At 44.9% G+C, this 15,424-nt stretch overlaps 1 protein-coding gene across 6 annotated transcripts in view; it reads left to right on the top strand.

The window, feature by feature from the left end:
* The first annotated feature begins 721 nt into the window (after positions 1-721).
* The window catches only part of LOC140404772 (scavenger receptor cysteine-rich domain-containing protein DMBT1-like), a 169,010-nt gene continuing 154,307 nt past the window's right edge, over positions 722-15,424 (top strand). Inside the window, exons 1-5 of one of the 6 annotated variants that reach the window (XM_072493492.1) lie at positions 722-881; positions 4,856-4,975; positions 8,648-8,683; positions 10,179-10,496; positions 11,240-11,545. In XM_072493492.1, the coding sequence (XP_072349593.1) occupies positions 4,945-4,975; positions 8,648-8,683; positions 10,179-10,496; positions 11,240-11,545 (691 nt within the window). In that variant the 5' untranslated portion in view covers positions 722-881; positions 4,856-4,944. Of the gene's footprint in view, positions 882-2,865; positions 3,294-3,832; positions 3,852-4,855; positions 4,976-8,647; positions 8,684-10,178; positions 10,497-11,239; positions 11,546-15,424 lie in introns of those variants that run through there. The other 5 variants (XM_072493495.1, XM_072493497.1, XM_072493493.1 and 2 more) reach the window with 5 other exon arrangements.

Genomic DNA, 15,424 nt, shown 5'->3' with positions numbered 1-15,424 from the left:
CTCCAGTCCTTCCAATAAGCACTACCGGTTTGAGTAGACTTGATAAGTGGCAGCCGTAGAAGAATGTGTATCGTTCTTTGCAATTGAATGTTGCCATTTATGTCAGATCTATATTTGCCCCTGGCTTATCGGATTTTTTTCAGAGGGGCTTCTAAGAGTCAACCACATTTCTGTTGATATGGAGTCACATGCAGGCCCACCCAGGTAAGGATGGTAGATTTACGCCCCTGAAGCAAATTAGTGAACCAGACTTTTATTTTTTAAAGGACAATCGATAAGAGCTTCACCGTCGACTTTTAATTCCAGATTTTTACTAAACTCAATTTTCACCAACTGCCTTGGTGGGATTCGAACCCGCGTCCCCGCACCTTGAGTCATCACAACCTTTTCAAGAAGGCATCAACCTCCCGTAAATAAGGAGTTGTCAATTTGTTCAATTGTATCAGTTTCAGTTTTGCGAGAGTTACCTATTATTATGATTATTTTATTTCAGTTCCTTCCCCATTACAACTGAATGTTTTATTAGTGAAGGGGCTTCAATGTCGCTTATGAACCTTTCATTATGTTCCAACTATTTCGATTAATATAAATCAAATGGACTGAGGAACGACTTAAAGAGGCAGTCCCTTCCAGAGAAACTCCTGACCAAAAAAAAAAGATCACTAATGAGACTTAAAACAGCAAACAAAAATGTGATTTTGTTTTACTCGTGCATGGGATGTGGACAGCGCTGGCTGTGCTAGCATTTTTCTCCCGTCCCTCATTCCAGTAAGCAGGGCGTTTCAGAGTCAACCACGTTGCTGTGGATCTGGAGTCATATGTATGTCAGACCAGTTAAGGATGGCAGATTTTCTTCCCTGAAGGAGATATCGGTAAAGCAGGTATTCCTGAGTACCAGTGTTAGTTCACAGTTAATTGAGAGCTGAGATGTGTTTTTCTTTCCTTGTTGTACAAGTGGGAAGAAAGATAGCAATTCAGGGTATTGTATTGAATAGCATTGTTTAAAGGGTATTGGAAGCTCTATACTTGTGCAATGATAAAGATATTTAATATTGTGTTATGAATAAAGTTTGCTTTAAAATACCATATCCATATTTGGCGTGAAATCTCTCTCGAAGCGAGATATCCTTTGCTCGCAGTCTGAAAAAAATGAAATAAAATGCTGGGATCTGGGAAGGTAATACAACAAAATACACTCGGGAAGTTCAGAAGCATCATGACAAAATGAGGGAAGGTATGAAAATCTGCAAAAGCAGATAGCACAGTAGAAACAATTCATTGCCGAGACCACACTTGGAATATTGTGTTTAGTTCAGGACAACTTATATATGGAAGGATGTTAACGCCCGAGAGGGCGGGCAGAGGGCATTTACTACCAGGAGTGAGGAATTTGAGATCGGAGGAAATATTCGGCTAATTGGGTTTGTTCTTCATCGAGCAAAAAATTATGAACACTTTTGTCAGTGTGAAGAAGGATATGTTTTTTCCACTGGTCGGTAAGCCAGTGATCGGCGGTCACAATTTCAAGATGGCCAGCGTAAATGAGGAAAGACTTGATGCGGAGAAACGTTACGATTTGAAATGCTCTTTTTGTGAGTGTGGGGGATGCGAACTCTACAGGCGGGTTCAAAAGAGAGTTGGGAGTTTTATTTGTAATGCATTTAGAGTGCGCCTAGGATAGGACTGCGGGAAAGAGACTAGCTAGGTGTCCCTTTTGAGAGCCGGTGCAGGCACAATTCTTCTGTGCTGTATAATTATTTGATTCTGTGTTGAAAGGACCGGAGCATAAACATGTTAAAGTGCGGATGGAGCCTGAGGTTTTAAGAATTACACACCGTGCCCACAGAGCGGTTGTAGTCATGCTCTCTGGTCAATATCCCCCGTGAAAGAGAAAGGTTCAAAGCTCAGTTCAAAGCTGGGATCACAACACAAACAGTGTTTTGCCATTTCGAGATTGTGCGTCGGTCCCTCTTGAATCTATTCGAGTCCCGCACTGTTCATTGTGAGTTCAGAAAGATGGTATTGGCTTTGCAACTCTTTCGGAGTTTAAAAATAGAAAGGCTGTAGTGCAAATGGACATGGAGCTTTTGAGGCCACACCTGGAATATTGCGTGCAGTTTTGGCTCCCTTCCCTAAAAAATATATACTACTATTGGAGTTAGTACAAAGCAGATTCGCCAGGCTAATTCCTGGGATGAGAGGCTTGTCCCATCAAGATAGTAAATCATGTGGGTCTGTATTCCTTGGAGTCTGGAAGAGAGTATTCAAAAATATTACATCCTGAGGGGGGCTTGACGTTATAAATGGTGAGATGGATTCACTAATGGGAGGCTGTCGAAAAAGGAGACACAGCTACAAGATACACTTAATTCTGTGATGCATGGAAATGTCATCTTGCAGATAATGGTGATTCTCCAAAATTCTCTTCCCCGGATAGTGGTGGTGGAGGCTGCATCATTAGAAGTATTTAAAATAGAGGGGATAAATATTTGATGGATCAAGGAATAGAGGGCTCTGGGAGAATGACACAGAACAAGAGTTGAGGCAGGCAGAGATCAGCCATGAGCGCATTGCCTAGCGGGGCAGGACTAAAGGGCCTGGTAGCCTACTCCTGCTTCACTGTAATGTGTTCTTTCGATGCAGACGCAATGGCCTACTCCTGTGCTGTAAAAGTCTATAAACCTATGTTGAAAGGACGGACGCACAGAGACACACACACGTTAAAGTGCAGAGGTTATCTGAAGTTTAATCATTATACACCATGTCTACAGAGCGGCTGTCGCTGTGTCCTCTGGTCAATATCCCCGTGCGATAGGCTCGTTTGCTCAGTTCAAAGCGGTCTGCCATCTGAACATTCTGCATCGAACCCTCTCGAACCACTTGAAGTCCGAGCTTGTTGTTTGCGGGTTCGAAGTTCAAAAAGCTGGTCTGAAGCGACTCACTCTCCCAATCGGCGAGTCACACATTTTCTCTCTGCAAAATTCCGGGAGATATCGAACATTCCAAGCATTGGTTTCCTCACCAAAATGGTAATGGGCGCCTGTGTGTGCTGTCCATGAAGTAGTGAATCACCGTACCCGCCTACATTACCCCACACTGTCACTGGTGTGCCATTCCTCTGTGAGGTCAAAACTAATCCTGACTAGATGGTAGAATTTGCTTGTCAAGGAGCTGGTCTCTCAACGATAATCCAAGTTGCTCATTTGCATTGATAAGACTTCACAACAAGGTGAGCGACACTTAGCTCCATCAGCGATCCAAGCCTATCCGTCCAGCTCGAAGCAACAAAAAAGGTATGATAGGCTAGTTCATGATAATGACGAACAAAAGGTAATATATCTACTCGTTCAAAGGACGAGGCTATGTGCGTGGGTTGTATGTGGGTGTTGGGTGGCTTGGCCGTCCTTCACCATTAACACCAAGTTATCCGGATTGGGAAATCGCGCGTATGTCCCTCAGAATATTTGGGGCCGAGAAGGGCATTGCTGATGTTACTGGGAAGGACCCACCACAAACAAACAAGAAGGTATACAGCAGTGTTTGAGAACTGGCTGGTAATTTGCAAAGTAAGATCGTTCGGAATATGAGTAATATAGTACATTTGCGTTGGGACTGGAAAGATTGCCCAAATTATTTGGAGTATGAATAAAAGGTGTTAGGTGGATTGATCATGCTAAAATTCATCCTGAGTGTCCAGGTATCTGCAGATTAATGTCCAATGATGTGCAGGTTTCCTGTGGGTGCTTAGGTTTCCTCCCACTGTCCAAAGCTGGACACGTTAGATGGATTGGCCATGCTAAGTTGGTTCATAGTGTCAAAGATTAGTTGCTGTTACTGGGGAATGGACCGAGGTAAGGCTGCTCTTTCAGACGATCGGAGCAGAATCGATGGACTCCTTCTGCACTGTAGGGACTCTGTAATCATTTGGGGTAAATTGAAAAGATTGAGAAGGACACATTTCTGATACTTGCCTCTCTGTCCTGGTGTTGTAAGGGATCCCCTGCCTCGGAGAATGTTTAGTTCACGATTTGAAGTGGAGTAAGTGAGACGGCATAGGGCAGCACAAACGCCGGAGATTCCTGTGGCTGGTTACCGGAGATTTCAATACAACACACTTACTGTTAAACACGCCACACTGAATATTTGAAAAGCACAATTGCCACTTTCATAGATGCCCAGGATAGGGGGGTGAGAGCAGTGATTGGAAAGAATGTGAGTTGGGTTGGGATTGCGGGGTAAGTGGTCTGTAGGAGATGAACATTGCCACAATATTCATTGATCAGAGGGCCTGGAGAGTTCCTGTTACATCAGTTGGGAGGCAGATCAAACGTCATCATAGTCCAAGGATGTGCAGGTGCGCTGGATCGGCGGTGCTAATTTGCCCGTTGGTTTCCAGAAATATGCAGGTGAGCTGGATTGGCCATGCTAAATTGAACTTAAATGTCCAAAGATGTACAGGTTAGCAGGATTGACCGTGCTAAATTGCTCCTTTGTGTCCAAAGATGTGCTGGTTAGGTGGATTGGCCATGCAAAAAAAAATTCTGCTTCAATTTCATTCGGTGATATGAGTTCACATGTGCGGGTATTGCCTTAACACTAAGATACAATCGATGATAAATTGCATAATTTGCAATTGATATTCAAGAAATTAATTAACCCTTGCGTTCTGTTCTCTCAAAATATGTGTCAGTTGCGCCCAATAGTGCAGAATGGCGTTGGAACATGTTATTAATTCGCAACTTTTACTTTCTATAAATCACACTTTTTTATATTAACAATACACACGGCGACCCAGTAGAAACGTGAATTCCAGAAGTAATTGGTTAACAAAATATTTCCTTCTATTCTCTCTTAGAATCTGACCGTTCTTCTTGATTGGATACTGGGGACAATCCACTGCATACAATATACATTAAACTGTTGCACTGTTGAAGAAACATCAAAATGTGGCTGCCCCTGTTTCTTCTTTCTGCTGGTGAGTAATATTTGTCCCGTATCATCATATTTACCTAGCTATTTTGAATGTTCGCTCATCTGCTACAGAATGGCGATATTGCATTTCGACTGTCTTACCTGTCAGTCACCATGGCGTTACATTGTCATGCTCGTTTTGCTCGTCCTTGTGTATGGTTCGACTGAACCCAGATAGCAGAACGTTCTGCCAGTATCCAACTCGAGTGGAACTCTGTGTTATTTTTCTAATTTTCGCAACAGTAACCGGACCAGACCCCAATGGTTATTAGGAAACCGGACCAGACCGTAAACAATTCAGCTTTGACAAGTGGTCATCTGGACTCGAAACGTTGGCTCTTTTCGCTCCCTGCACATGCTGCCAGACCTGCTGAGATTTCCAAGCATTTTCTCTTTGGCCCCAAAACAATTATTCAATTTGTAACTGAGAGGGTAGGACGATTCTCTCCATGGGTGATTCCACTGACAACGAGGCCTATTTAATATCTAAACAAACTTCATTATTAACACAGGACTAACCCATTAATATCTAAGGTGTGACAAATGTAGGCATTTCAGATATATAATACATGATATGTTTTTTATGCAGTAACGGTTAAATGTCTGCCTGGGTTGCTGTGCATATATATCTGTTTTTTGTAAATTGAGGTTTAAAGGACAGACAGACACTGTTGCTGCAGATGGTTTCATTGCGGCATCGTAAAAGTTAGAACATTTTGATCTTAAACCCTGTTTTTGTGTAAAAGGACAAGCCCGGTGGATTTGGGTTATGATTTATTGGCTGTACATAATTACAGACATTGTGTTTAAACTTAAGTAATCAGTTCGTTGGAATTTAATTGTGTAAGGATGGTGTAGCTAATGGGAGGAGTCAGGTCCGTGCGAGGTCCCCAGTAGTGAGTCATTCAGTTTAGATTTCGTGTGCGCAAAACCCCATCTTCTGAAAGAGCTTTCAATTTGAACTGGTTTGGCACACCACAGAGAAGAATCTGCAGCCGGTTCCTGAACAATCTCTCCCTCTCTCTCTCTCTCTCTCTGTCGCTCACTCTCTCTAGCTCTCACTCTCTCTCTCTCTCATTTTCTCTCTCACACACTCTCCCACTCTCACTCTCTCTCTCACTCATCTCACTCTCTCTCTCTCTCACTCTCACTCTCTCTCACTCTCTCTCTCCCACTCCAGCTCTCTCTCTTTCACTCTCTCAGTCACTCACTCTCTCTCTCTCTCTAATGAGCAGGTCGAAGACATCTCTCTAAGAAAATTACTCCTGTGGTTTCTAAATCTATTCAGAAGTTGAATTTAAACTGTGATGAGTCGTGCTTGATGTAAGATAAAGCAGGTAGTAGTTGGTGGTTAAAGTGTTTCCTTTTATTTTAAGAGTTGCTGTGAGCTATTTGTTTTATGCTGTTAAAATTAGTTTGTACTGTGGTGCCACTAAAGTTTGTTTGAAGACATTATATCCCAATGTATGTGAAATCACCGTGCGCCAAAATATTATTTTCATTAAAGTTTTAAAAATTAAAAAAACGTTGGAGTTTCTGCCCGACATCCGAGCAAGGTAACATAGTGGTTAGCACACTTGCTTCACAGCTCCGGTGTCCAAGGTTCGATTCCCGTCTTCGGTCACTGGCTGTGCAGAGTCCGCACGTTCTCCTCGTGTGTGCGTGGGTTTCGTCTGGATGTTCCGGTTTCCTCCCACAGTCCAGTGCAGATAAGTTTGATTGGCCATGATAAATTCCCTTTAGCTTCCCAAAACGTTAGGTGAGGTTACGGGGATTGGGTGGAGGTAGGGTGGTGGTGTGGGCGTATGTGGCGATGCTCTTTCCAAGAGCCAGTGCAGACTCTATGGGCCAGATGGCCTCCTTCGATGATTCTATGATTCAAACGTTGGGTCTGGTCCGAGATCGGAACAAAGGGGAAATCCAGCTTTTGAATGAAGAGTTAAGCAGTTGTTACAAAAACAAATAAAGAAAGGTCTGTGAGCTTACTTTACCGTCCACTATTTAAAGTTCAATCAGGCAAAGTCCGCACACACAGATCAAATGCCACTTAATCATAAAGTTAACTCTCAGTGGCTTACTGGCGTATGCACCATGTCCATGTGAGAGAAGATATCAAAATCTGTCTCATAAACACGCCTCTTTTCCACAGGAAACAAAAAGAAAACTACCCATAAAATGAATTAGGCACAGGGTAGTGCTAAAAACGAAACCAAAAAAACAGAGCCATCCCCTCCCGTGAGTGATGTCACACCCTGCCTGGCTACTGACCCCTGGATCACAGCATTAAGAGACATGTGACATGGGCACTTTATTTCAATAATATTACGGCAACTGGCATATAATACAATATTTATTAAATAATTCCACATTCATCAGCTTTTCAACATGTTGACAGGCCGGAAATTGAAATCTCTGGAATTAAAGTAGCAGGAGCAGCCGACTTTTTTGCTCTTGGAGACAGGGGCAGCTCTGTTACGGATAATCCCGTTTTAAGTACGGGCCACTCACCCACTCCAGATCGTTATTTACGTAACTGGATTTTCGAACTTTACGCATTCATACATTATTCACATAATGATTCTTCCTGGATGAACAGCGACCGCCATTGCACAAAACATAGGTATTATTTCTGACGGATACAATGTTACGATTCAGAACATAAATTTATCGACACCAGTCAAGTCATGTTTTGATGTGTGAATGTGGCGAAGCTAACCACACGGTCTGGCGCAAGTGATGGAAAATGACGGCAAAGTCACTATGGTAAAAATTAGTACATTGATATGTGATGTGTTTACAATGTTCGAAGAACATTTTCTGCCTCAATCGTACTTGTGCAGTACCAAATACTAACTTTCCTGAAAGAACTGGTGAAGGCTTTTAATGCTACTTCGTTGACGAGACGAGATTATGGATAGAGAGGCAAAATATATCAGCGGGAGTTAAGGGATACAGGGCGTTTGCGGGAACATTGAGTTGAAGAGATGATGAGCCAAGGACGCGTTGAATGGCAGAGCAGGCTCAGTGAGCTATGGGGTCCAGTCAGCTCCTATTACTGACGCCGAAACTTCCAATGGAGTGATAATTGATTTTTGGATGCTGCTTCACCAGGAAATACGTACCGTGACATACAGCATATCCGGTCTCACGGGACCTTCCGATTCAGGCCGGACTTTGTGTGCGTGTTGGGGGGGGGGGGGCGGTGGAAGGGGGTGGCGGTCGCAGGGCTGGCTGAGGATGTGTCCTGAGGAAGGGAAGAGCTTGGGCTGAGATGGTCGTAATGTGATTCCAGTTCGTTCTCTGCCTGCCTCCCTTTCTTAGGGCACAGGAAAGTTCCATTGTGCATGTTGCTGTCAGTTGAGGTGATACGTTCACGGGTTAGCATACGTAGTCCCTCTGTGGTGTCACGTGATGTTGACAGGAAGGGTTAAAATCCCTTTGGCCTGTACTCTCGGGCGAGACATGTGGGGAATCGACGTGATTATGTCCTCGAGGATTGCCAGTATCTCAGAGGCTGGTGACTACCCTTCATCATAATGGAATCAATAGAAACTCCACATTCGTGCCATCCAGTCTGTACCGACCCAAGCCCATTCCCGTGACCTCTCTTAGTAACTTTAAATTGTTACTGTTTACTGCTGGTGGTAACCTTTGCCGTTTGTCTCTCCTATTTCAGCTCAACTTATTGAGATAAACAGCGTAGCTGCTGAAGGTCAGTACAAAAGAAAAAAAGAATGAATTTCTTCGTGAAATACTAAAACCAAGTGATTTGAGAGCTCCAATTGTCTGTCTGTTGACTGGCGGAACATTGCGCATGTTTGACACATTCCCCATGAGGAGTAACAGTGCTTCACCTGGAGGCAAAACGTGCAGATTCGAATTGAGGGCAGCGCCCAACGTCCCACTCTGATAACACTAATACGTGTAATGGCCCCTCTTGTCTTGGTTCCAACGGCATTGCATTTACGGGTGCTCTAGTGATACGCTGGAAACTCCAGCAAATTCCCACCTCCGAGTTTGCCCGGTAATTTTGTAGAAGTGCTCACTTCCCCCGGAAACGGCGCTGGGCTAGGAACCATCAGACAAAAGCGCTTAAACTCTCTAACTTCCAATGGTTCTGCCAGTCTTACCCTGATAGTCACTCTCAAAGAGTGGGAGAAAACTAAGTTATTTCTAAAGCCAGAGTAACTATTAAAATAAGAGCAGCCTCGCACGGGACACCCTGCACACACACGACTCCGCAGCAGCTGTCCACCCACCTGACCCCACAGACCCCTCATTCCCCGTGTGATCTCTTCTCCAGAGCCCCCTTGGAGCCGATCCGAACCCCCCCCCCCCCTCGACGTTTGAAATACCCCAACCTCCAGGTCAGACCCGATCGTTCTTGGCGACCACCCCACCCGGCCTGTGCCAACAGACACCCCTGACGACTCTGCTCCTGACCCCGACACGACAGACTAACAACACGGCACAGTTTCAACTTCCTGGCATAACGTGATCTCAGTACAACCAGACCAGTCGCTTCCCACCCTGACTCCACCTCCCGACCCGCCTGATCCTGCCCTCCCGGCTTCACCCGATGCCCGTCTTTCCGAACTGACGCCACTCATTCCTGATCCGACAAGGCACGCACCCGCACTCCCTCAACCCCATTGGCACGACCCATTCCATCCCCCTAAAATCTCACCGTACACTGCCACCCCCATCTGCCACGAACCAAAGAGACCACCCTGGCCCAACTCGAACCTCTTCTTTGCACTCCCGACCCACTATCTCAGCCCGACGCCACTCCCGGTAGAACACGAAGGATGTCGCCCTCCACCCCCATCCCGTCATGGTGTTTTTGCAGGATCAATCTACCTTACCTACACCTCTGTGGACACTAAGGGATACTTTTAGCGTGGCTCATCCACGGCGGCACAAGTGGCTAGCACGGTTGCCTTAAGGCACCGAGGTTCAAGGTTCGATCCCGGCTCTGGGTCACTGTCCGTCTGGAGTTTGAACATTCGTCCCGTGTTTTCGTGGGTTTCGTCCCTACACCACAAATAATGTGCTGGGTAGGTGGATTGCCCATGCTAAATTGGCCCTTAATTGGAAAAAATGAATTGTGTAATCTAAGTTTATGAAAAATAATAATAATTACAGTATACTCATCTGGGTGTACCTTCACCCCCCCCCCCCATGTGTGTTTGTTTATTTTGTTTCAGATATATTGCCCTTGCGGCTAGTCGATGGGGACAGTGTGTGTTCCGGAAGGGTAGAAGTGCTCTACAATGGGACTTGGGGGACGATCTGTGACGATTACTGGGATATGGCTGATGCTGTAGTTGTCTGCCGCCAGCTGAACTGTGGCTTTGCTGAAGGAGCGCGAGGCACAGCTCAATTCGGAGAAGGCACCGAAGACATCTGGTTGGATGATGTCAAATGCTTGGGAACAGAATCAAATTTGCAACAGTGCAATGTTAGACCGATGGGAGATCATAACTGCAATCATGTGGAAGATGCTGGAGTTGTTTGCAATTCTGGTTAGTGATATATATATATATATATATATATGGACACACATGTGCATATAACCCTCAAAATCATATAGAGTTCCGTAATAACTACACACCAATCTATCTGTCCTTCTCTCTGCCTGTACGTGTGTCTATCTCGGCTGCTTTACTGCCATTTTCCATTTCTATCCAGCTATGCACACATTTCCGTCCGTCCGTCTGCCAGTCTTTCTTTATTTATTTCTTCCTTCCTTTCTTTCTTTCTTTCTCTATTCCTTTCTCTCTTTCTTTCTTTCTTTCTTTCACTCTTTCGTTCTCTCTTTCGTTCTCACTTTCTTTCTTTCTTTTTATATATCTCTATCTATCCATCTATCTGTCTATATATATCCATCTCTCCAATGTTCTCTCTATCTGTCCGTCTGCCTGACTATCTAACTATCGATCTATCCATCTACCTCTCTTTCTAAAGATCCGTCTGTCTATCTCTTCTTCTTCCAATCTTTCCACCTTTTATCCTCTCTAAGTCTATTGATATTGCACGTTATGTAGCTGCCTATGTATCTGCCTATGCTGATTCATTAACAGGCTCAAATGGGACTTACCTGTGGCCATATTTGAAACAAGTTGTTTCAGCTATGTGTGATCATGATGGTCCACCACTTGAAGTGATGTGTTGACATGGACGCCATTGGAGACGTTGCACATAAACAGGGTTTTTTTTCACAAGGATCATTACCCCAGGACATTGATTTAATTCCCTCATATTCCAGAACAAGCACCACATGCCAGCATCTACCACGGTCGAAAATACAACATCTTTGTAAGCGGCGAGGACCTCAAGATAAAATGTACCACGAAAGGCTTCTACTCATCCACAATGTTCTATCTCTATAAAGACAATGATGCTCAGCCCATCATGTCCAAGGCCCCTAGTACGCGGGATTTCACCGTCACCTTTGAAATTCTTAATGTAACAGCTGAAAGCAGAGGCAATTACAGCTGTATTTATGACTCCGAAGTTGCTGGGAAAACATACAGTTCTGGAAGGAGTGATGCCCTGGAAGTTAATATGAAAGGCAAGTACCCTATGATTACCAATAATGCGGCTGCCTTTTACCTCTTTACGCATATAGATGTTTATGAATATTCGTGTTGAAATTCCCTCTGCTGAATTGGAGCAAGGATATCTGATGGATATTATTGATTTTACTACAGAAAAGCATTGGGAAGGCAGACATTTTCTTTATAGCGTCTGGGTAATATTGCTCCATTCACAGCATAGAGATTTTTACGACTTAGTGTTTAATGGGAATAACTGAAGTGCTGCAGAACAGAACGAAACGTGCTGTCAAACCTTCTGGTCTCCCCCTCATCAAATTCGCAAGCATACCAAATGTAAAATGTAGGACACCTGGAACGAACTGTCACACATTTAGAATAGGGGGCAGCAACTTTGAAAAGGAAATGAGGAACAATTAGTTGGTGAAATCTGTGGAACGCGCTCCCCCGGAGTGCGGTGGATGCTGGGGCAGTGAGGACATTGAAGAAGGGGATAGACTGATCTTCAATTCGTAACAGGGTTCAAAGGTTGTGGAGGGCGGGCAGAGAAATGGAGCTGAGGTCGAAACGAGATCAGCCATGATCGTGGGAATTGCGGAGCCGGCTTCAGGGGCTGAATGGTCCACTCATGCTCCCGGTTCTTATATTAAAATCATAGAATCATAGAAGTTTACAGCATGGAAACAGGCCGTTCGGCCCAACCAGTCCATGCCGCCCAGTTTTTACCATTAAGCTAGTCCCAGTTGCCCGCACTTGGCCCATAACCCTCTATACCCATCTTACCCATGTAACTATCTAAATGCTTTTTAAAAGACACAATTGTACCCGCCTCTACTACTACCTCTGGCAGCCCATTCCAGACACTCACTACCCTCTGAGTGAAGAAATTGCCCCTCTGGGCCCTTCTGAATCTCTCCCCTCTCACCTTAAACCTATGCCCTCTAGTTTTAGACTCCCCTACCTTTGGGAAAAGATGTTGACTATCCACCTTATCTATGCCCCTCATTATTTTATAGACCTCTATAAGATCACCCCTAAGCCTCCTACGCTCCAGGGAAAAAAGTTTCAGTCTATCCAGCCTCTCCTTATAACTCAAACCATCAAGTCCCGGCAACATCCTAGTAAATCTTTGTGCACTCTTTCTAGTTTAATAATATCCTTTCTATAATAGGGTGACCAGAACTGCACACAGTATTCCAAGTGTGGCCGTACCAATGCCTTGTACAACTTCAACAAGACGTCCCAACTCCTGTATTCAATGTTCTGACCAATGAAACCAAGCATGCCGAATGCCTTCTTCACCACCCTGTCCACCTGCGACTCCACCTTCAAGGAGCTATGAACCTGTACTCCTAGATCTCTTTGTTCTATAACTCTCCCCAACGCCATACCATTAACTGAGTAGGTCCTGGCCTGATTCGATCTGCCAAAATGCATCACCTCACATTTATCAAAATTAAACTCCATCTGCCATTCGTCGGCCCACTGGCCTAATTGATCAAGATCCCGTTGCAATCCTAGATAACTGTCTTCATTATCCACTGTGCCACCAACCTTGGTGTCATCTGCAAACTTACTAACCATGCCTCCTAAATTCTCATCCAAATCATTAATAGAAATCACAAATAACAGTGGACCCAGCACCGATCCCTGAGGCACACCACTGGCCACAGGCCTCCAGTTTGAAAACCAACCCTCTACAACCACCCTCTGCCTTCTGTCGTCCAGCAAATTTTGAATCCAATTGGCACCCTCACCCTGGATCCCGTGAGCTTTAACCTTCTGCAACAACCTACCATGCGGTACCTTGTCAAAGGCTTTGCTAAAGTCCATGTAGACAACGTCTACTGTACTGCCCTCATCTACCTTCTTGGTCACCCCCTCAAAAAACTCAATCAAATTTGTGAGACATGATTTTCCACGCACAAAGCCATGCTGACTGCCCCGAATCAGTCCTTGCCTGTCTAAATGCTTGTAGATCCTGTCTCTCAGAATACCTTCTAGCAACTTACCTACTACAGACGTTAGGCTCACCGATCTGTAGTTCCCAGGCTTTTCCCTGCTGCCCTTCTTAAACAAGGGCACAACATTCTCCACTCTCCAATCTTCAGGCACCTCACCTGTGGCTGCCGATGATTCAAATATCTCTGGGGACCAGCAATTTCCTCCATAGCCTCCCACAACATCCTGGGATACATTTCATCAGGTCCCGGGGATTTATCTACCTTGATGCGCGTTAAGACTTCCACCACCTCCTCCTCTGTAATATGCACACTGCTCAAGACATCACTATTTATTTCCCTTAGTTTCCTAACATCCATGCCTTTCTCCACCGTGAATACCGATGAGAAATATTCATTCAGGACCTCACCCAACGCTTGTGGCTCTGCACATAGATGTCCTTGTTGATCCTTAAGAGGCCCTACTCTGTCCCTAGTTACTCTTTACCCTTTATGTATCTGTAGAATCTCTTTGGATTCTCCCTTGCATTATTTGCCAAAGCAATTTCATGTCCCCTTTTTGCCCTCCTGATTTCCCTCTTAACTCTATTTCGACAATCTCTATACTCTTCACTGTATACTCTTTATTCTTCGCTGTCTTCAGGGGGTATCCCGAAGGACTGGAGAATAGCCAATGTGGTTCCTCTGTTTAAGAAGGGTAGCAAGGATAATCCCGGGAACTACAGGCCGGTGAGCCTTATTTCAGTGGTAGGGAAAATAATGGAGAGAATTCTTCGAGACAGGATCTACTCCCATTTGGAAGCAAATGGACGTATTAGTGAGAGGCAGCACGGTTTTGTGAAGGGGAGGTCGTGTCTCACTAACTTGATAGAGTTTTTCGAGGAGGTCACGAAGATGATTGATGCAGGTAGGGCAGTGGATGTTGTCTATTTGGACTTCAGTAAGGCCTTTGACAAGGTCCCTCATGGTAGACTAGTACAAAAGGTGAAGTCACACGGGATCAGGGGTGAGCTGGCAAGGTGGATACAGAACTGGCTAGGCCATAGAAGGCAGAGAGTAGCAATGGAAGGATGCTTTTCTCATTGGAGGGCTGTGACCAGTGGTGTTCCACAGGGATCACTGCTGGGACCTTTGCTCTTTGTAGTATATATAAATGATTTGGAGGAAAATGTAACTGGTCTGATTAGTAAGTTTGCAGACGACACAAAGGTTGGTGGAATTGCGGATAGCGATGAGGACTGTCGGAGGATACAGCAGGATTTAGATTGTTTGGAGACTTGGGCGGAGAGATGGCAGATGGAGTTTAATCCGGACAAACGTGTGATAATGCATTTTGGAAGGTCTAATGCAGGTAGGGAATATACAGTGAATGGTAGAACCCTCAAGAGTATTGACAGTCAAAGAGATCTAGGAGTACAGGTCCACAGGTCATTGAAAGGGGCAACACAGGTGGAGAAGGTAGTCAAGAAGGCATACGGCATGCTTGCCTTCATTGGCCGGGGCATTGAGTATAGGAATTGGCAAGTCATGTTGCAGCTGTATAGAACCTTAGTTAGGCCACACTTGGAGTATAGTGTTCAATTCTGGTCGCCACACTACCAGAAGGATGTGGAGGCTTTAGAGAGGGTGGAGAAGAGATTTACCAGAATGTTGCCTGGTTATGGAGGGCATTAGCTATGAGGAGCGGTTGAATAAACTCGGTTTGTTCTCACTGGAACGAAGGAGGTTGAGGGGAGACCTGATAGAGGTATACAAAATTATGAGGGGCATAGACAGAGTGGATAGTCAGAGGCTTTTCCCCAGGGTAGAGGGGTCAATTACTAGGGGGCATAGGTTTAAGGTGAGAGGGGCACGGTTTAGAGTAGATGTACGAGGCAAGTTTTTTACGCAGAGGGTAGTGGGTGCCTGGAACTCGCTACCGGAGGAGGTGGTGGA

Source organism: Scyliorhinus torazame, chromosome 31 (assembly GCF_047496885.1).
Source record: "Scyliorhinus torazame isolate Kashiwa2021f chromosome 31, sScyTor2.1, whole genome shotgun sequence".
NCBI lineage: Eukaryota > Metazoa > Chordata > Chondrichthyes > Carcharhiniformes > Scyliorhinidae > Scyliorhinus > Scyliorhinus torazame.
This window is presented reverse-complemented; position numbering and strand designations above follow the sequence as displayed.